The following is a 22559-nucleotide window of genomic DNA, read 5'->3' as shown; positions in this document are numbered from 1 at the left end:
ACTGGTTAAATAATTGTTTCATAATGGGTTAGAATTGGTGAAAAATACTTTTTTTGTAGTACTTTAATTTAAAATGATTGTTACGGTATAGCTAAGCAGGACTCGCGTTTAACTATATAAACTGGGGTCCAAAAGAAAGTTCTTTGGAACCTAACTCCAGGACACAGCCCAAGACCAGAGCTGCCAGAACTCAACACCCTGCCAGCTATGTTGTGCAAAAGCTGGACCCCTGGATAACCTGGTCTGGACTGGCCATCAGGAAAAGTTCATCTGCCTTACTGGGAGTGGTGAGCATTGTATATTTAGCGTGTGTATTCTGTTTTGGTAACTGTTAATAAACTGAGGTTAAGGATATTACTGTGTAAGGCTCTTTCATTGGTAAAAGGCTCAGCAAAACCGCGGGAGATTATGCCATGAGCCCTAGGGTCTGGGTAAGGGTGGCCCTGAGCCCTAGGAACTGGGTAAAGGTAGGTGCTTTTCACCCAGAGCCGTAAGGTGGGGGTGCCTAAATTAACTGGGTTACACTTTGAGCTCACAGAAGGGTAAAGGTGGGGTGCCCTAGAGTGTGCAGGTAACATTCTTGCCACATTCTCAAGACCTGCCCAAAAAGAGGGGGCAGAAGTTACAAGAGGCATCCTTTCCTCCACCCTCCTTTGCAGCTGACATTTCTTCTAGACAAACTGGGTCATCTAAACAATTTTGACCTCTCAGTCGAGAGCATTATGCTACTCCCTACAGTGCCATCTTTCCCCACCCCAGTTTTAGCCAACCATCTATCCCACTTTCTAAGTGCTTGCACCTGCATCACCATGGATCAGTGGGTCTTAAGCACAGTTGAACTGGGATACACCCTTCAATGTATTTCTGTTCCCCACTTCCACCCTCTTTCCCCATCCCTCTTCAGGGACCACTCTCTTGAGAGTATGCTACTTCAGGAGAGTCAGTCTCTACTCCTCATGGGGGCATACAGAAAATTCCTATGTTGTTCAGAGGGAAGGGATTTTATTCCCTTTACTTCCTATATGCAAAGGCAAAGTGGCATCTCAGGCCTATTTTAGATCTAAGGCTGGTAAACAAGTACCAAAAGAAAACAAAACTCCGAATGGGGTAGACAACAATACTACAGAAACACCCCATATGACAAGGACTGGAAACAGCTCATCCCGTTTGGCCACAAAGCATATTTGGCTGCAACCTTACAATTAAGAATTGCCAACTATGTGGCCCTATTGGAAAAATCACAATAATTACGCAAGTCTCTCTGAATGTATTAACTTTATTCCAGAAGACAAAAAAGAGCAGTACAAAGCACTCATCACAGAGGGCCACCTCATCACCAGAATAGCGCTACAAGCTGCATCGAGATCCATAGCAACAGCGGTCATTATGAAGAGAGCCTCCTGGCTTCATCTATCTGATTTTCCAAAGCCAGTACAGTCCACCGTAGAGAACTTACCATTTGAAGGCTCCAAACTCTTTGCGGACAAAACAGATAAGTCACTGCACACTTTGAAAGACTCAAAAGCCACGTTGTGATCTCTGGGCATCCACACACCTAAGAACAAGAGATGGCAGAGCAATTATCAAACTCCTCAAAGATTCCGACCCCCTCTGTACACACAACGCAATAGATACTACGACCAACAGGGGTGGAAACAAAACTTTGAGGAGACGGCAATCCACTGCTTTGACTACTATCTCTCAGCCGTCAACCTTTAGACAACAGATTTGAAACCTTGGTCGAGGGCTCGAGAATCCCATCTCTCTCAATGCTGACACCATCTACAACTGGCAAGACTTTTGGAAATTGCCTACTTCCATTCTACCCAATCTGGCAGTACATTACCATGGACAGATGGGTAGAAATAATCAAATGGTTACTCCATCCCCCTTACCTCCAAACCCCCTACCTATCCCCCTTCACCGTCCCTCTTCTGGGACCCTTCTCACAAACATCTTCTATGAGAAGAGGTAAACCATCTCATATCTCTGGGAACAGTAGAACCCATACCAACCAAGTACAGAGGGAAGGGGTTCTATTCCCATTACTTTTTCACACAGAAAAAAAACAGGAGGTTGGAGACCTATTCTCAATCTCGGGTGACTCAACAAGTTTGTGAAAGCACAGTGATTCAGAATGATCACACTAAGCACCATAATCCCAGCATTAGAGATCGGGGACTGGTTCTAAACCCTCAACCTCCAGGATGCATACTTTCATATATCCATCCATTCCTCCCATCAGAAATTCCTACAGTTTACAATAGCACAGGACCATTTCCAGTACAACATTCTACCCTTCAGCCTTTCCACTACGCCTTGGGTATTTTCAAAGGTACTAGCCGTTGTAGCTGCCTATCTATGTGGAGAGGGAATCATGATATTCCCCTACTTAGATGACTGTCTGCTGAAAGCATCAACACTACACACAGCTACAGCCACCACCCAATGTACAATAAATATGTTCACCACCTTTCGACTTCACATAAGCATACAAAATTATATTCTAATACCTGTCCAATGCCTGGAATTCATTGGAGCAGACCTCAACTCCCTTGAAGCAACTGCCTCCCTACCAACAAAACACTTTCTGACTTTAACTGCCTTGATCTCAACAGTGCAAAACAGCCCGCAAGTGTCTGACAGAACTTGCCTACAAATCCTAGGCTACATGGCTGCCACAACCTTCATTGTCCGACATGCAAGACTACACATGCAATATCTACAAGCCTGGCTCTGGACAAATTATGTCCCACATAGGCACAACATAAACAAGCTCATCATCATGCCTAATACAGTCCAGGATTCCCTTTTAAGGTTGACCAATCCAGAGAATGTCAGCAGGGGGGGTGCCATTCCTACAGAATCCACCATCGCTCACCATCGCCATGGACGCTTCCCTCTTAGGCTGGGGGGCACATCTGAAAACACACTCTATACAGGGCCAGTGGTCTACGGCAGAGTCCCATCTTCATATCAACCAGCTGGAACTACAAGCTGTTCTCACTTCCTACCACTAATCAAAAACAAAACGGTACAGATTTTTACAGACAATGTAGCTTGTATGTTCTACATAAACAGATAAGGGGGAGTGCAATTGCACTCCTTATGTGTAGAAGCCATGCGTCTTTGGCAATGATGCATCAAACATAATGTCCATGTTATAGCATCATACCTACCTGGCTGCCGGAACATCACGGCAGATACCCTGAGCAGGAAGTTTTATCGAGACCACGAATGGGAGTTGAATACGTGGGTAATCCTAGATATTTTTCAGATGTGGGGGTACCCAACAATAGACCTCTTTGCAACCACATAAAACTCCAAATGCCTCCATTCTGCTCCAGAGCAGGACTTGGTTGACACTGTCTAGGCGATGCCTTCCTCATCAAGTGAAACGCTCCCCTCCTATACACTTTTCCTTGCACCCTTCTCCCATGTACTCCTCAAGATAAAACCAGACGGATCCAGAGTGATCCTAATAACCCCCACATAGATGCAACAAACGTGGTACCCTTATCTTCTCCACATGGCAGTCTGTCCACCACACACACTCCTGCTTCTGCCTTGGCTTCTATCGCAGGACACAGGTCGCGTCATCCATCCGGATCCCCAAAGACTTCATCTCAAAGCCTGGTTACTACATGGCTCTCAGAATCTGAAATGACATGTTCCTCAGAGGTACAAAACATTATTAAACAGCCATAGGACAACTACCCCGACTCACATACGTACATAAGTGGAAGCGATTTGACTCATGGTGCCAACGCAAACAGACTACATCTCTGTCAGCCCCCTTACCTCTTATTTTAGATTACTTACTGGAACTCAAACAAACGGGCCTCTCCATGAGTTCGATCCATGTACATCTGTCAGCCTTCATGACATTTCATCATAAAGTTGATGGATTCTCTGTTTTCACGCATCCGCTTACTAAATGTTTCCTAAACGGTCTCTCCACCTCCTGTCCAGAAGTTAGGAACCCTAACCCGCCATGGGACCTCAACTTAGTCCTCCACACCCTCACCGGCCCCCTTTTGAGGCCATGGCTACATGCTCCTTACACCTCTCTATGAAGGTTGCATTCCTAGTGGCCATTATATCTGCCAGGAGAGTGTGGGAACTAGCAACTCTCATGACAGACCCACCTTATACAATCCTTTTCAAAGATAATGTATCTTTCAGACCACATACTAAGTTTTTATCTAAGGTTGTCTCATCCTTTCAATTAACCAACCTACATACTGTGACAGGGTCAGGCCAGATGGCTACAGAAGAGTGATAGAAGGCAGATATATTAGTCCCAGATTAAGTAGATCCCTTTTTCCTGGGTAAAGTAACAGGGGCAGTTCCAGAACAAGCAGGAACTTGCTGGAACCAGTTAAGGCAGGCAGGCTAATTAGGACACCTGGAGCCAATGAAGAAGAAGCCGCTAGAATCAATTAGGACAGACTGGCTAATCAGGACACCTGGTATAAAAAGGCTCTCACTCCAGTTAGTGAGGTGTGTGCGTACGGAGCTGGGAGTGAGAGGACGTGCTGCTGGAGGACTGAGGAATACAAGCATTAACAGACATCAGGAGGAAGATCCTGTGGTGAGGATAAAGAAGGTGTTGGGAGGAGGCTATGGGGAAGTAGCCCAGGGAGTTGTAGCTGTTGTGCAGCTGTTCCAGGAGGCACTCTAGACAGTTGCAGTCCATAGGGCCCTGGGCTGGAACACGGATTAGAGGGCGGGACCGGGTGAATCTCTGAGGCAAGAAAAATCCGCCAATAAGCACAGACCCACCAAGATAGAGGAGGAACTTTGTCACAATACTTACCGACATTTTTTCCGAAACCACATACGGACAGACGACAATCTAGACTACATTCATTGGATGTGTACAAGGCTATAGCCTTTTAGATCCATAGAACAAAATCTTTTTGCAAGTCTCCAAAACTGTTCATTTCAATCACCAAACGATCAAAAGGCAACACCATTTCCAAACAACGGCTATCCAAATGGATATCAGACTGTATCAAACTGTGTTATCTCCAACATGACGACAACCCACTACGGGGATCCGTACTCACTCTACCAGACGTCTATCAGCCTCCATAGCATTTCTCAACAATGTTCCCATTGCAGAAATTTGTAGGTCCGCAATTTAGACCTCATCACACACATTTACACAGCACTATGTGATGCAACAACATGCATCTTTTGATACCCTGTTTGGTCACACAGACTTTCAAAGCCCCCTCCTTCCATCGAAGGGCACTGCTCTGCGAGTAGTGAAGCACCCACAGGGACACTACTTGAAGAAGAAGAAGAGGAGAAAGTTACTTACTTTGTGCAGTAACGGAGGTTCTTCAAGATGTATGTCCCTGTGGGTGCTCCACTACCCTCTCTCCTCCCCTCCGCTTCGGAGTTCTATCACCAGACTGCAGAAGAGAAGGAATGGGGGCGGGTGTTGATCACACAGCACCAGTTAACTGCCTGAACCAGCACGAGATGGGGACTGTGCATGTGCGACCCAACCAAGCACTACTACCATAAATCTCTGGTTACGAGTGCAGGGACGCATCAACACCTAAAGTGGAGCACCCACAGGGGGACACATCTAGAAGAATCTCCATTACTGCACAAGGTGAATAACTTTCTCTTCCTTATCTGGACGACTGCCTAGTAAGATGCCAGACCAAGTCTCAGGTACTCTCCAAAGTAGACATTATTCAAACCACTTTTGATGTGTTGGCACTTCTAATCAGTACAGAGAAATCCATCCTTGTTCAAAGAATAGAATTCACGGGGCAATCCTGGACTCTACAAAGACCTGGGCTTTCCTGTTAGAGCCCTGGTTCTAAACAATGCAGGTCATTGCTCTAGATCTAAAGGTACACCCTGTTACCATCGTTTGGAACTGCCTCAAACTTCTAGGACACATGGCAGCATGCATTTACATGGTGCAGCATGCCAGACTACACCTCAGAGATCTACAGAGTTGGATAGTCTCAGTGTACTCACTGGCCTGTCAACATATACTCATGGTGGTTCAAGTACCTGCTCAGGTCTTGTCTTCCCTGGACTGCTGGTAGAACCTATGAATGTTTGCGAGAGAGTTCCCTTTGCCCTTCCTCAGCAGACTCTCACCCTAATCACAAGATGCATTAGATCTAGGTTGGGGAGCTCACTCAGGTCCCAATTGGAGTCAAGGCCTTTGGTCTTCCCAGGATCTAAGTCTCCATATAAATATCAGGGAGCTCCAGGCCATCCATCTGGCTTGCATGGTGTTCCTTCCACATATCAGGTAGTGGAATTTGCTGGTACTCTTAGAGAATACAGCAGCTTATCAACCATGTAAACAAGCAATGGGTGGGGGAAGGGTGTCGATCGACAAAGTTATGCCAGGAGGCAATCCTTTGGAATTTCTGCATTGCCAGTTCCATCAACCTGAAAGCTGCTTATCTTCTGGAAGTTCAAAATACTCTGGCAGGCTGCCTGAGCAGGTCTTTCGCAGGTTACCATGAATGGTCCAGTTCCATTTTCCAGTGGTGGAGAACTCCCCAAGCGGACCTATTTGCAACAAGAGAAAACAAAAAATGTGTTGGGTTTTTTTTTTTTCTCCCGTGTGGGTCACAGCCTGGGTTTGCTGACAGATGCTTTCCTCCTGCCCTGGTCAAAAGTCCTGGTGTATGCCTTCCCTCCATTCTGCTCCTGCCCAAAGTCTTATCCAAAGTCAAGCAAGACTCCACTCACTTTATTCTTAACTCATTGGTTTTCGACTCTACTAACCTATCAATCAGACTTCCACTGTTGCTCCCGAGAAACATGGATGTGATCTCCCCGGACCACAGCCCACCTCCTTCATCCCAACCTTCACGCCTGCTGCCTGACAGCAGGATGCGTCATGGCTGACAAACTCAGAACAAGTTTACTCTAAGAGGATGCAGGAAGTGTGACTAAATAGCAGGAAACATTCAACTTGCCTTACTAAATGGAAGACATTCTGCATCTGGTCCATACAAAGAGGCATCCTCCCAGCTCAAACTCCGATTTGCCATATCTTGGACTATTTGTAGTTTTTGAAAGAGCTAATCCTTGCTCTTAGTTCCATCCGAGTCCATCTGGCAGCTGTTTGTTTTCCACCCTACTGTGGATAACTGATCAACTTTTTCAAATCCTTTGCCCATCAGATTTCTAAAGGATTTGCTCATATTATACCCTCAGGTTCATTGCCTGGTTCCACATAGGGGTTTGAATTTAGTGCTTGCTAAGTTGATGGGTCTCCCTTCTAAGTCGCTAGTGAGTTAGGGTATGTCTACACTACGAAATTAGTTCGAATTTATAGAAGCCGGTTTTATTGAAATCGGTTGTATACAGCCGATTGTGTGTGTCCACACAATAAAATGCTCTAGGTGCTCTAGTCGGCGGACCGCGTCCACAGTACAAGGCTAGCGTCGACTTCCGGAGCATTGCACTATGGGTAGCTATCCCACAGCTATCCCACAGTTCCCGCAGTCTCCGCCGCCCCTTTGAATTCTGGGTTGAAATCCCAATGCCCGGATGATGCAAAACAGTGTCGCGGGCGGTTCTGGGTACATGTCGTCAGGCCCCTCCCTCCCCCGTCACAGCAACGGCAGACAATAGATTCGCGCCTTTTTACCTGGGTTACCTGGGTTACCTGTGCAGACAACATGGAGCCCGCTCAGCTCAGCTGAGCTCACCGTCACCATATGTCCTCTGGGTGCCGGCAGACGTGGGACTGCATTGCTACACAGCAGCAGCTGCTAACTGCCTTTTGGCGGTAGACGGTGTAGCATGAGTGATAGTCGTGGGGCTGGCAGCCGTAGGGCTGCATTGCACCAGCCCCTTGCAGGCGATGGTATATTATGACTGGTACCCATCGTCGTCATACTGGTATGGCTGTCAATCATGGCCACCTGGGCAGACATGCTACTGTTTTGATGATGATGGTTACCAGTCGTAATATACTATTTTCTGCCAATTGCCCAGTATTGTCTGCTAAGCACCCAGAAGAGGCCGAGGGCGATGCTGGGTGCTGGCGGACGTGGGGCTGCATTGCTACACAGCAGCAGCCCCTTGCCTTTTTGCAGATGATGGTATTTTATGATTGGTATCCATCATCATCGTACTGGAGAGGCTATCACTCATGCTGCACCGTCGGCTGCCACCTTAAGATGTAAAAAATAGATTTGTTCTGTATTCATTTGCTTCCCCTTCCTCCGTGAAATCAATGGCCTGCTAAGCCCAGGGTTTCCAGTTTAATCTTTGGGGGGGACCATTCTGTGTGACAGTTGTTTGTGTTTCTCCCTGTTCCTGTACCTGTACGCCATGTCGTCACTCGGCCCTCCCTCCCTCCCGCCCTCCCTCCTTCTCCTGGTCCATCAGATACTACTTTCGCGCCTTTTTTCTGACCAGGCGCCATAGCTAGCACTGGGATCATGGAGCCCGCTCAGATCACCGCGGCAATTATGAGCACTATGAACACCACGCGCATTGTCCTGGAGTATATGCAGAGCCAGGACATGCCAAGGCGAAACCCGGACCAGGCGAGGAGGCGATTGCAGCGCGGCGACGAGAGTGATGAGGAAATTGACATGGACATAGACCTCTCACAAGGCACAGGCCCCAGCAATGTGGAAATCATGGTGTCACTGGGGCAGGTTCATGCTGTGGAACGCCGATTCTGGGCCCGGGAAACAAGCACAGACTGGTGGGACCGCATCGTGCTGCAGGTATGGGACGATTCCCAGTGGCTGCGGAACTTTCGCATGCGTAAGGGCACTTTCATGGAACTTTGTGACTTGCTTTCCCCTGCCCTGAAACGCCAGGATACCAAGATGAGAGCAGCCCTCACAGTTGAGAAGCGAGTGGCGATAGCCCTGTGGAAGCTTGCAACGCCAGACAGCTACCGGTCAGTCGGGAATCAATTTGGAGTGGGCAAATCTACGGTGGGGGCTGCTGTGATCCAATTTGCCAGGGCAATGAAAGACCTGGTGATAGCAAGGGTAGTGACTCTGGGCAACGTGCAGTCAATAGTGGATGGTTTTGCTGAAATGGGATTCCCAAACTGTGGCGGGGCCATAGACGGAACCCATATCCCTATCTTGTCACCGGAGCACCAAGCCACCGACTACGTAAACCGCAAGGGGTACTTTTCAATGCTGCTGCAAGCCCTGGTGGATCACAAGGGACGTTTCACCAACATCAACGTGGGATGGCCGGGAAAGGTACATGATGCTCGCGTCTTCAGGAACTCTGCTCTGTTTCGAAAGCTGGAGGAAGGGACTTTCTTCCCGGACCAGAAAGTGACCATTGGTGATGTTGAAATGCCTATCGTGATCCTTGGGGACCCAGCCTACCCCTTAATGCCATGGCTCATGAAGCCGTACACAGGCAGCCTGGACAGGAGTCAGGACCTGTTCAACTACAGGCTGAGCAAGTGCCGAATGGTGGTGGAATGTGCATTTGGACGTTTAAAAGCACGCTGGCGCAGCTTACTGACTCGCTCAGACCTCAGCGAAAAGAATATCCCCATTGTTATTGCTGCTTGCTGTGCGCTCCACAATATCTGTGAGAGTAAGGGGGAGACCTTTATGGCGGGGTGGGAGGTTGAGGCAACTCGCCTGGCCGCTGATTATGCGCAGCCAGACACCAGGGCGGTTAGAGGAGCACAGCAGGGCGCGGTGCGCATCAGAGAATCTTTGAAAACGAGTTTTGTGACTGGCCAGGCTACTGTGTGAAACTTCTGTTTGTTTCTCCTTGATGAACCCTCCAACACCCACCCCCGACCCGGTTCACTCTACTTCCCTGTAAACCAACCACCTCACCCCACCCCACCCTCCCCTCCCGCTTGCAGAGGCAATAAAGTCATTGTTTTTTCACATTCATGCATTCTTTATTAGTTCCTTACAGAGGTAGGGGGATAATTGTCAAGGTAGCCTGGGATGGGTGGGGGAGGAGGGATGGAAAAGGACACACTGCATTTTAAAACTTTAACTCTTATTGAAGGCCAGCCTTCTGATGCTTGGGCGATCATCTGGGGTGGACGGAGGCCCCCCCACCGTGTTCTTGGGCGTCTTGGTGAGGAGGCTATGGAACTTGGGGAGGAGGGCTGTTGGTTACACAGGGGCTGTAGCGGCGGTCTCTGCTCCTGCTGCCTTTCCTGCAACTCAACCATATGCTCGAGCATATCAGTTTGATGCTCCAGCAGACGGAGCATTGCCTCTTGCCGTCTGTCTGCAAGCTGACGCCACCTATCGTCTTCAGCCCGCCACTTGCTCTGTTCATCCCGCGATTCAGCCCGCCACCTCTCCTCTCGTTCATATTGGGCTTTTCTCATCTCCGACATTGACTGCCTCCACGCATTCTGCTGTGCTCTATCAGCGTGGGCGGACATCTGCAGCTCCGTGAACATATCGTCCCTCGTCCTACGTTTTCTCTTTCTAATGTTCACGAGCCTCTGCGAAGGAGAAACATTTGCAGCTGGTGGAGGAGAAGGGAGAGGTGGTTAAAAAAGACACATTTTAGAGAACAATGGGTACACTCTTTCATTACAAGGTCGCATATTTCGGCTTGCAGGCAGCCATCGTAGGCCACAGTGTTTTGGCTTTTTTAACCTTCTTAACATGCGGGAAAGGTTACAAACAGCAGCGCATTTCCCATATCAAGGATGAATTGGGTTGTCCATTTAAAATGGGGTTTCAATGTAAAAGGAGGGGGCTGCGGTTTCCCGGTTAACATGCGGCACAAACACAAGTAAACCACCCCCCCACCCCCCCACCCCCACACACACACACTTCTCTGGGATGATCACTTCACCCCTCCCCCCACCGCGTGGTTAACAGTGGGGAACATTTATGGTCAGAAGAGCAGGAACGGGCGCCTCTGAATGTCCCCTTAATAAAATCACCCCATTTCAATCAGGAGAGCTTTCTGGAGATGTCCCTGGAGGATTTCCGCTCCATCCCCATACACGTTAACAGACTTTTCCAGTAGATGTACTGGCCGCGATTGCCAGGGCAAAGTAATTATTAAACACGCTTGCTTTTTTTTGGTAATGTTTACAAATATTTACAAAGTTACACTCACCAGAGGTCTCCTGTGTGCCCTGAGGGTCTTGGGTGAGTTCGGGGGTTACTGGTTCCAGGTCCAGGGTCACAAACATATCCTGGCTGTTGGGGAAACTGGTTTCTCCGCTTCCTTGCTGCTGTGAGCTACCTACAGTACCTCCATCGTCATCTTCCTCATTCCCCGAACCATCTTCCCTGTGTGTTTCTCCAGTGAGAGAGTCATAGCACACGGTTGGGGTAGTGGTGGCTGCACCCCCTAGGATCGCATGCAGCTCCGCGTAGTAGCGGCAAGTTTGCGGCTCTGCCCCGGACCTTCCGTTTGCTTCTCTGGCTTTGTGGTAAGCTTGCCGTAGCTCCTTAATTTTCACGCGGCACTGCTGTGTGTCCCTGTTATGGCCTCGGTCCTTCATGGCCTTGGAGATCTTTTCTAATACTTTTCCATTTCTTTTACTGCTACGGAGTTCAGCTATCACTGCTTCATCTCCCCATATGGCGAGCAGATCTCGTACCTCCCGTTCGGTCCATGCTGGAGCTCTTTTGCGATCCTGGGAGGACTCCATCACGGTTACCTGTGCTGATGAGCTCTGCGTGGTCACATGTGCTCTCCACGCTGGGCAAACAGGAAATGAAATTCAAACCTTCGCGGGTCTTTTCCTGTCTACCTGGTCAGTGCATCTGAGTTGAGAGTGCTGTCCAGAGCGGTCACAATGAAGCACTGTGGGATAGCTCCCGGAGGCCAATAACGTCGAATTCCGTCCACACTACCCCAATTCCGACCCGCAAAGGCCGGTTTTATCGCTAATCCCCTCGTCGGAGGTGGTGTAAAGAAACCGGTTTAAAGGACCCTTTAAATCGAAAGAAAGGGCTTCGTTGTGTGGACGTGTCCAGGCTTAATTCGGTTTAATGCTGCTAAAGTCGACCTAAACCCGTAGTGTAGACCAGGCCTTATTCTCTGTTACAACTGTCTCTGAAGGTGGCTTTAATATAATATATGGAGATATACCTATCTCATAGAACTGGAAGGGACCTTGAAAGGTCATCAAGTCCAGTCCCCTGCCTTCACTAGCAGGGCTAATTTTTTTTGCCTCAGATCCCTAAATGGCCCCCTCAAGGATTGAACTCACAACCCTGCGTTTAGCAAGCCCATGCTCAAACCACTGAGCTATCCCTCCCACTTTTGGTTGCTATAACCTCACCCAGGAGAGTAGAGGAGCTGCAGGCTTTAGTATCAGAGCCTCCCTATACAATTTTCTTTAGGGACAAGGTTTTCTTTTGACCTCACCCTAAATTCTTGTCTAAAGTGGTTTCCAAATATCACATGAATCAAGTGATTTTTTTTTACCAACTTTCTTTCCAAAGCTGCATTCAAGTAAAGAAGGAAAAACTCCATATTCTAGATGTTAGAAGAGTTTTGCTTCTTACCAGGATCGGACTAGAGCATTCAGGTCTTCATCTCAACTCTTCATCGTGATTTCAGATAGAGTAAAGGGCCACCCAGTCTCCACCCAGAGGATCTCTGCCTAGATTTTCATCTGTATTGGTTTATGCCACCAATTGACTGATGTTGTACCTCAGAGTAAACTGATGGGCGATTTGACCAGGTCTCAGGTGACTTTTGCAGTCTTTCTCACTTACATTCCCATTCTGGATAGCTGTAGGATAGCAACCTGGTGGCAACCTGGTCATCACTCCATACATTTGCTTCTCACTGTGCCATCTCTCATTAGTCTAAAGACGATGCCAGATTTGGACGAGTGTTGCTACAATCCTTCTTCAAGTAGACTCCAAGCCCACTTCCAATTCGAACTGTATAGAGTCACCTACTGTGGAATGGAAATGTGCAATCACTTGAAGAAAAAACTGTTTTCCATAACTTGTTCTTCAAGATATGTTGCACATGTCCATTTCACAACCTGTCCTCCTTCCCCTCTCTATTGGAGTCTTTCCATTGGGAACTGACAGAGTCTGGGGGCAATATTGCCCTTTATATCTGCGTGCAATGACGTCAGGGACCAGAGGGCGCTCACGCTTCCCCAGTGGGTACTGCTGAAGGGAAATTCTCTGATAACTGTGCACAAGTTGCATGCACATCTACAGTGGAATAGACATGTTCAAGACATCTTGAAGAACAGCAGTTATGGAAAGGTAGGTAACCATTTTTTCCCCTAGGCATTTAGCATTCTAAAGGGCCTTTGTCAGTTGTTTATAACTTACTAAAACTTTAATCTTTTGGTGTTATTATTTTTCATGTCTGGTTTATGATTGAGAATGAAATGCTTCTGAAACTTTGAGCCAAAATGGTTCGGCAGCTTTTGAGACTGAAGAGACAGTGGGTGGGTGTGGGGGGAATACACCTTTGGACGTTATAAACATTTTTTAAAATTATTTTTCATTATTTTTAACTCTCCTCATTGAGGTGCTAGAACTTGAAATTTGTCAGGGACAGAATCCCTAGATTGGACATGTGTTTCTGGGTGGCCTAGTCAAAATCTACTATGTTTTTTTTTTAAATTCTCAAAACTTGACAAGTTGTGAGCATTTAAAAAACATGATTGAAACATGCCTTCAATGTTTTAATAACCAGAGTTTTTAAATAACTTCATTCTCTGCCCATGTTCTCTTGGTATGGCACATGAGCACAACAAAGCTGGGTGGAATTTTAGCCTGTACTATACACTTTTGAAAAACATTGTCCAATTCAAAGTACAAGTAAATATTGAATAAGGAAAATCTCCCTAACTCATTGTATACAAAGGAGCACATGATGGACCATGAATCCAAACCAACTCCCATTGAAGAAATAGAATGACTTTCATTGATTTCAGCAGTCTTTGAGTGGAGCTCCATGTGATTGAGTCAATGTTGTGTTAGAAACCTAACTTTTTGGATTTCTGGATTTTGTGTGACTTATTTCTTGATCATAATATTTTATTGATTTATTTTTTTCATTTGCTATAATACACAGGCAGCCAAGTTAATTCCTAGTATAACTCCAATATTTCAGTGGAATTAGACCAATTTGGCCCATGCTTTTTCCTGTATCACTGAAAGACATTACAATATGATGAAATATCCAGTTGAATATGCTAGGTGGGGGCTTGTGGTAGACTGTTGGAAGAATGTTTAGTGGATGATCTCTCTGTGAACACTTTGTATAAGTATGTGGAAAAACTTGAAAAATAATTTTTCAAATGCATAATCATGGCCCTTCAGACTCCACACCCACATAATTTGCCACAGAATTCATCCCTAACTGCAGAGTTGTGCTTCAGAATCTGAGTTTCCTTTAAAAAAAAATCCTATTTCTAGACCTGGGAAGAAAAGCTTGAAAAATGTGAACCATGTATAAACAGGTGCAGTGGAGCCTTCCTTAGTTTTTCAGCCAGTCTGAAACAATAGATTTGAGTGACGTGAACTGTCTCACACATTTTAATGTTAACTTTTAAACCTAAAGATGACCTATAACATATTAAAAACTGAAAATATTGGAACACTGTAAAAAACAACCCTGAATTCAGTATCAAAATAAATAACATAAAAGCTACTTTACTGACTGGACTATTATTTTTTTAATATTTAATTCAATAAAACTCACAAATTTAAAAATGTATCTGAAACTGTTACACAACTTTCACCAGAACACTACAGTATCTAGAAACTTTGCGGCACAATTTAGGTCCATCGTACCACAAAGTATATGGCACTGCATACAAAATATTAAGCAGTATTGTTTCCATGTTAGCAATGTCATGGAAATGCAATTCTACCATTATACATAGCCATCACTTGAAGCTCACAAACCCCTTGGTAAATTGTGCAAGAGTTGCCAATTACAAAATTAATCCATAAACTGAATTATATTAAAATATAATTTGAACTATAATAATCAAGTTTAACATTATTCTTGAAGTACTAGTATTATGATTGTAATATGCTGCTTATTGTGTAACATAGACGTCCCTACAAAGGAAATGCAAATTTACCTAAATGTATTATTTCTACTTTTTGACAAAAATGTATTTTCCTTTAATCATAATATTCTTTTAATGTTATGATATTTGATAACTATAGTGGATACTAAAGACACCACTGAGGATACTTCCACGTCCAGAACCGATGGAGAAGGAACCACAGAAGAACTAAATGGTACTAATATTTTTAATTATTATAATTGTCTGTTTTCCAGTGTACAAATGAGACAGACATCTTCTCTGGACCAAAGACATTATAATTTAATGCAGATATCTTGATAATGTTTAGATCTCTGTGGGACAAAAATTAAACACTGACAAATAATGAAAAATCTTGATATAATTAGATTTCCAAATGTGAGTTCGGCATTTTTGTCAAATGGTACCGTTCACACAATACATCATGCATTTTATAAAGTAACTCCACAGTATATTTTTGTTACTATTTTAACAACAAGGCATATGGAAAAATTAATTATCTTGAAATCCTCATATATTGAAATGGTTAAATATTTTAGGATCTTTATTCCTGTTGTACAATAAATGAATGATTGAATGCACAGTGCTAATCAATGTGAGTAATTGACTTACACATCTTTGGGAATATAGACTTCATAGTTTATAGCAAGGGTAGTCAATAGGCGGACCGCGGGCCAAATCTGGATCGCCAGCCACTTTTGAACAGACCCTGAAATTATTATCATTATTATTTTTTATTATTTTCTCTGGAGTCTGGACCTTGACTATATCTTGACCAAGACATTTTGACCTCAACGAAAAATAATCTACTATCCCTGATGAGGTGCCACCTTGAGTTATGATTTTTGTTATTTCTAACATACTATACTGGGTCATAGCAGGTTAACACTTTGACTAGGAAACCCACAAGAGAAGCTCTGAGAGTGCTAAAGGAAGTGGTAGCAATGATTCAGTTGGTATCACTTTTCTCCCTGAGTCAATATTGAACTAATGCCCCTTCTGGTGTTAGGGGTCATTGTGCTGTGTAAGAGGTTATCTTTTGAATGAGACATAAAATCAAGGTCTTCAGTTGTCATTATTAAATAATTAAATACATTTAGAGGGAATATTCTTCAATTCATGTTGTGTAACTTCTTCAAAACTGTTGTGTAGTATTGCTGCATTCCACCTCAGAATTGGCTGTATTTTGGAGGTCATTTAAATTACTCCTGTTTATAGGATGTACACACTAATTTGTAAAATCTGTAAAATGCTTTTTAACCTTTTAGATGAAAAACACTGTGTAAAATGTAAGATATTAGTGATCTTTATTATTAATTAATTCCTTGCAAACACAATAGAAGATACATCAATAAATACATCAGAGTCAGAGGTAACTGCTGATCACCCAGAAGTTCAAGCTTTGGTAGAAGAAGCTGTAAAAATTGCAGCACAATCTCCAATAATGCTACCGGCTGAAGTATATCCTGAAGTATTAGAGAAAGCCATTACAGAGGTAAAAATACCAGTACCAAAACATTCAAATATTATTTCTAAGAGTTCCTTGTAATATTTTATGTATTCGATTGCAACATTTACTTTTCAGATTGTTCATTTGAAATGTGAATCTAGTATACTTCACATTATATAGTCACAGGGCAGGTCTTCACTACAGGGGGGGGAGGGTCGATTTAAGATATGCAAATTCAGCTACGCGAATAGCGTAGCTGAATTCGACGTATCGCAGCCGACTTACTCCGCTGTAGGGACGGCGGCAAAATCGACCTCTGCGGCTTCCCGTCGACGGCGCTTACTCCCACCTCCGTTGGTGGAGTAAGAGCGTCGATTCGGGGATCGATTGTCGCGTCCCATCGGGACGCGATAAATCGATCCCCGAGAGGTCGATTTCTACCCGCCCATTCAGGCGGGTAGTGTAGACCTAACCTCAGTTTGATCCCACACATACTGTGGACTAGCTTACTTTAGAATGTCATATTTGTAGCCTTTTAATTAGGAGTGTCAAACTTTTATTATTTTTATATTCATTTTTGTTTTAGTTTCACTGTAAACCTTCTGATGCTATTGGAATCTCAGAGCAGCAGTATAGAAAGGCTTGGATCTCTCCCATGTGGCCCTTAAGCAATGTACAGTACAATATACCATTGTACTCAGCCACTGTATTGATGGTTATAGCTATAATAATGAATTAAGAGGGCTACTCCTTAGTAAACTGCTAAGGCTGTAACACAGAAATCTAGGACAGGTTCTTAAATCTATTATTAGAAAAACTTGTTCTTCAGTTCTTAGGCAAAACTCCTCAATGATTGCCTAAGCAAGGACTTTAGGATCAGGCTGTGAGGGTTCACCATTGTTTTCTTCTAAAACAGAAGACTTCCAGGTCAAACTCTAAAAAGACTAGAATTACTGCTAAATCAATGAGACTGAATATGGTGTAAGGCCCCAATGCAGAAAAGCTTCCTGCTTCAGTTATGCCCTTAAACATGTGCTTAATTTTAAACACCTACTTAAGTCCCATTGAAGTCAATGGAATTTAAGTATGTGCTTAAGTGCTTTCTTGAATTGGGGCTTGAGTTAAGAATCCTCCAGAATAGCAAAAATAATTAGAGATTTTAAGGCCAGAAGGGACCACTGGATCACGTAGTCTAACCTCCCCAATAATATTTAACCCAGTTAACCCTTTATTGAGCCCAATATGTTTTGGTTGACTAAGCCAGGGATCGGCAACTTTTGGCATGTGGCCTGCCAGTGTAAGCACCCCAGTGGTCTGAGCTGGTTTGTTTACCTGCCGCGTCCACAGGTTTGGCTGATTGTGGCTCCCACTGGCTGCGATTTGCCACTCCAGGCCAATGGGGGCTGCGGGAAGCGGCGTGGGCCAAGGGATGTGCTGGCCGCCCCTTCCCGCAGCCCCCATTCACCTGGAGCAGCGAACTGCGGCCAGTTGGAGCCGCAATCAGCCGAACCTGCGGACGCGGCAGGTAAACAAACCTGCCCGGCCCGCCAGAGTGCTTACCTTGGTGGGCTGTGTGCCAAAGGTTGCCGATTCCCTGGATAAGCTATATCTTCTAGAAAAGCATCCAGGCTTGTTTTGACAACATCAAAAGAAGGAGAATCCACCACTTCATCTAGTAATGTGTTCCAGTGGCTAATCATTGTCATTGTTAAAAATATTTGTTCCTTACTTCTAATTTGAATTTGTCTGGCTTCAGCTTCCAGCCACCAGATCTTGTTAGGCCTCTCTCAGCTAGCTTGAGGAGTGCTTTAGAAACTGGTATTTTCTCCCTATGAAGGTACTTACACATCGTAACCAAGCAAGCTCTTGATGTTCTTTTTAAGTTTCCTCACCAATCTTGAACAAAGACTGTAAGATGCCGAAATTAGGTCTTAGTTATTAGAAAGCGTATTTTCACTTTTTTATTTGCTTGTAACCATCTCTACCTTTATTTCTTTTACTTGGCATCACTTAACCTATGTCCTTTTGTTAATGAACTTGTTTTACTTTTAATCTAAACCAACACAGTGCTGTATTTGAATAGAAGTAATTAACTCCAGTTAATATGGTAAGCTGCTAGTTGTTGTCTCTTTAGACGAGCAAAGGAACATTATTCTTTCTCTGAATGGTCCAGGAGAGGGCTGGACACTTCATGGAAGATGCTTTTGGGGAAATTCAGGTCTGGGAGTGCGTCTTGGGTCACTTCTGCATAAGATAACTGGGTAATAGAGATTAGAGTTGGGCTGTTGTGTTGTAGGCAGAATGCTGGGGTCAGAGTATTGAATCACAGCTGCAAAGCACACGAACACTTCAGAGGACTGCATACTTGTCTGCTGGCTGTTGGTATCTGGGTTGTGAGGCACAGCAGCAAAGGATTTAAGGCATGCAGGGTTACAGGGCAGGTGGTGACACAACCATTCACTGGTCTGGATTCCACATTCTTTGTACCTAGATGCATTAAATACATCCGAATGCAAGGTTATGCATTTTCTTTTCTCAAAAGAGTAATGCTCATTCCACTTAAGCTACCACAGCTTTTAAAGTGTAACTACCATTTTGTCAATCTTGGAAATCTGCAAAACTGTAAACAAAGTTCAGTTTACATTTTTTGTGAGCAGTATTAGACTCTGAAGATAGGTCAGATGCCTGCCTCAAAAGTAGTTATGCAGTTTCTTCTTAATTTGGGATATATTTCAGCTCCCCTTCAAGTAATCTTGCTTAATAAACTTCAGAAGTAGAGACCCTGATGAAGGAGAAAACAATATTATTCACCTGTAACTGAAGTTATTGGTGACTTAGCTCTCTTATCCACAGTCACCCCCTCTCTATCTAATTCTTTGGAATTCTGCTTCTGATCAAGCAGTTAGGGACTGTGGGAGTGGGCCTTCCCTTTCAGATGTTGTGTAGGTAGGTACCCTACTGTAGCTACAATATGGTTTGTGTGGCTACAATATGGCTCTAATATGGGGTGCTCTGGAAGCAATATACTTGAAGGGCCCTAATGAGAGCAAAAGAGCATGAATGCATCTGCTGTCATGGTTGAATTTGGTAGGATCTCCCAACATACAGTGCTAACTTCAGATCTGGTGAAAAATCAGTGCTGTTTTACATCTAGTCTGAATTTTCCCTGATATCTGAAGATTCCTAGAAAGGAGTAGGTTTATTAGATGTGCATTGATCTTTACCTGACATGGTTTAATGCCACAGATTAGCCCTTGAGGGAGAAGCAAGGGTACCCTTGTACGAAAAGAACTGAAACACAGACAAACACATTATTTGAAAAGAAATTATTATTTTTTTCTGAGCACAGAAGAAGAAAAGTTTACTGTAGTCCCCAATAGCTACTGCTGTAACAGAATGGCTTAAACCCTGTTTGTTTCTTTATGAGCAACTGAAGAGTCCAGAGAAGTGCTTAAAAAGTCACTAGGATGTGTTTCAAAGCTGTATAATGGTCTACATATTTCATATGACCAGAGGCTTATACAAGGGTCTTTATTTTAGATTTGTTAGCCAGTTTGTAACTTATTCCTGAGAACTGAATCTAAGTTCTCTGTAGTTATTTTTGGAAAACTACAGTGTATTTTTATACATTCATCTCCATTTGTTCTGTTATATTCTTTCTTCATTCAGGCACATAAGTTACACATCTCTTCTATAACTAATAAAAAGACCCTTTATTGGAAAGAAAAATGACACTGAAACAGGTTAATACAATGCAGAAAGAATTTGTATTGTCTGTTTTTCTAAACAATTCACTGATATTGTATTTATATCATTTTGTTTTACAACTAAATCCAACATTTTGTAACAGCTCACTAAAAAGAACAAAGACAGGTTTCCTGGGGCTCCAGAAAAAGGAGGATGGGTACTGGATAACTATCCTACAACATCAGAGCATTGGTTAGTCTTGTCAGAAAAAGGCCTCTTACCTGACACTGTCGTCTGTCTTAAGAATATAGAAAAAAATGGTTAGTAAATGTTTTACTTTTAAAGCATAAAAATTAAAATCTTTTCCCAATTTTGATGTTTTTGTTTGAGGTATTGTTATAAGAAAATGTCAGTTAAAGTGTACTTGTGTCCCACTAGCAATTTTGTAGGACTTTGCCTCTATATCAAAAAGGATCTGTTTCTCTCCCTGCCTTTTTTTTATAATTTTGTCTGTAATGCAGGTCTCCTCCCCTGGAATCCACACAAAACATGCAAACATAATTCCAGCCACAAACCTAGATACTGGCAAACATAACAGCACACCTCCTGTAACCGTGCCTCAGTGGATCACAACTGAATACCAAATTCAGGACAACCTGCCAAAAAATAGGGCAGACACACCCCAAAACTGGAGATTATTCTCCCATGAGATATACCAGACCAGCAACAAAAGTAAACTTCTGTGTCACCACACTGGCTAACAAGAAGTCAGAAAAGCAATTTCCTATGTATTCCAGTCCTTGTAGCACCACCAAAAACACTAGATTTAACGATAAGTGGTTCTTTAAAACCAATTCCATCAGATAAAAGATTCTTCTGATCCCAAAGGACCAACCACACACCCAGGTCAATATATAATGCAGATCTTACCCAAAAAAATCACTCCATTGCCAATCCTTTAGTATCTAAAATCTAAAAGTTTATTTATAAAAAGAAAGAAAGGTGAGAGTTAAAATTGGTTAAAGGAATCAAATACATACAATAATTGCAAAGTTCTTGGTTCAGGCTTGTAGCAGTGATGGAATAAACTGCTGTCTTTAGTCAAGTCTCTGGTTGCTTCCAAATCATTGGAAGGTCCTCAATCCCTGGGTTAGAATGCGCCCATTACTGTAAGTCCATAGTCCAGGGGTTTGAGCAGGAAAGAGGCCAAATGGAGATGTTTCAGGGCCTTTTATAGCTTCTGCCATGTGGAGGGAAATCCATTGTTTCAAACAAAGACCTCAACACAGCTAGTGGGAAATTACAGGTAGCAAGATGGTGTTTGGAGTCACATGGGCAAACATGTCCATGAATGATTTTGCTTAGTCACAGCAGGAAAGTCCATTAAGTGTAGATAGGCGTCTCCCACGGTCCATTGTGAGTTAAGTGTTCCTTGATGAGCCAGTTAATTTGAATAGTCCCTTCAAGATGTGCAGGCTAATTACCCCAGGAGCAAACATTTGAAATATAGGTATAGATGCTCATAACTTCAAATACAAAAATGATACATTCATACAAATAGCATAATCATATTCAGCAAATCATAACCATTCCATAGACACCTTACTTGGCATAATTTGTACAAGATTTGTTGCAGTTATATAACAGTGGTAGCAACAATGATCTACATGGTCATATTTAATCAGATAACGTCACACTTCCTCACTACATCACCTAAATAACTATTAGTGCCCAAACTCTTATGCCCAAATAAATTTGTTAGTCTCTAACGTGCCACAAGGACTCCTCATTGTTTTTGCTGTTACAGACTAACAGAAATCTAATAGAAACATTGCAAATGGCAGCTTCTGAAAATGCTAACTATTGTTACAAATAATTTCCACTTAAAACGCTGCTATTTAACAATTATCCAAACAAGCAACACACTTAAACACAACAGTCAACTAAAAATCTACACCATACACAAACTAGCTATCTTCTTCAATGCAGCACCAATTCAGTATTCCCAGCAACTAAATAACATACATTTCTAACCACTTCAATACCGACAGAGTTTAAAATTGCATGTTTTTTGTGAAGGTGACAGAAGGAACCCTGTGTGTTTGGGTATGAGCAAGGTAATGTGGAGAAATCAAAATCAAGAGATGGCTAAGGAACAAACTATGTAGTTTCTGGCTTTTTTATAGCTGTATTAGTGGATTATCCCCTTAACTATTTTAAATGTTTTGTTGATGTAAATGTTTACAAATTCTATGGCTGCTTTCCACTTCTATTTTCTAATAGAAATAATAGCCCACTTCTGCATTTCTAGAGCACTCTGAGTCATTGTATCACAGGCCACACCCTCAGTTGGTATAAATCCGTGTTTCTCAAATGCGGCCACCGTGGCTGGATGCG

At 43.6% G+C, this 22559-nt stretch overlaps 2 protein-coding genes across 12 annotated transcripts in view; one reads left to right on the top strand and one right to left on the bottom strand.

Moving 5' to 3' along the window:
* Window positions 1-22559, top strand: part of AK9 (adenylate kinase 9) — a 156721-nt gene that overhangs the window by 59580 nt on the left and 74582 nt on the right. For 10 of the 11 annotated variants that reach the window (XM_065590208.1, XM_065590205.1, XM_065590206.1 and 7 more), the window contains 3 exons: window positions 15147-15221; window positions 16366-16520; window positions 20326-20482. In XM_065590208.1, the coding sequence (XP_065446280.1) occupies window positions 15147-15221; window positions 16366-16520; window positions 20326-20482 (387 nt within the window). Of the gene's footprint in view, window positions 1-15146; window positions 15222-16365; window positions 16521-20325; window positions 20483-22559 lie in introns of those variants that run through there. The other variant, XM_024102465.3, reaches the window with a different exon arrangement.
* Window positions 9896-11754, bottom strand: LOC135982631 (uncharacterized). The gene is made up of 2 exons (XM_065590228.1): window positions 11095-11754; window positions 9896-10488 (listed from the first exon to the last, which is right to left on the bottom strand). The coding sequence occupies exons 1-2, from the start codon at window positions 11633-11635 to the stop codon at window positions 9905-9907; spliced, it is 1125 nt and encodes a 374-aa protein (XP_065446300.1). The 5' UTR covers window positions 11636-11754; the 3' UTR covers window positions 9896-9904.

Source organism: Chrysemys picta, chromosome 3 (assembly GCF_011386835.1).
Source record: "Chrysemys picta bellii isolate R12L10 chromosome 3, ASM1138683v2, whole genome shotgun sequence".
Taxonomy (NCBI): domain Eukaryota; kingdom Metazoa; phylum Chordata; order Testudines; family Emydidae; genus Chrysemys; species Chrysemys picta.
Note: the sequence above shows the minus strand (reverse complement) of the source record. Positions and strands in the feature narration are given on the sequence as shown.

Bases quoted from the DNA above. Each gene is read 5' to 3' on its own strand.
- LOC135982631 (XM_065590228.1), bottom strand. From the start codon at position 11,635: ATGGAGTCCTCCCAGGATCGCAAAAGAGCTCCAGCATGGACCGAACGG. The intron at 10,489-11,094 runs GTGAGTGTAACT...CTCCTCCACCAG, and splicing joins GGGCACACAGGAGACCTCTG to CTGCAAATGTTTCTCCTTCG.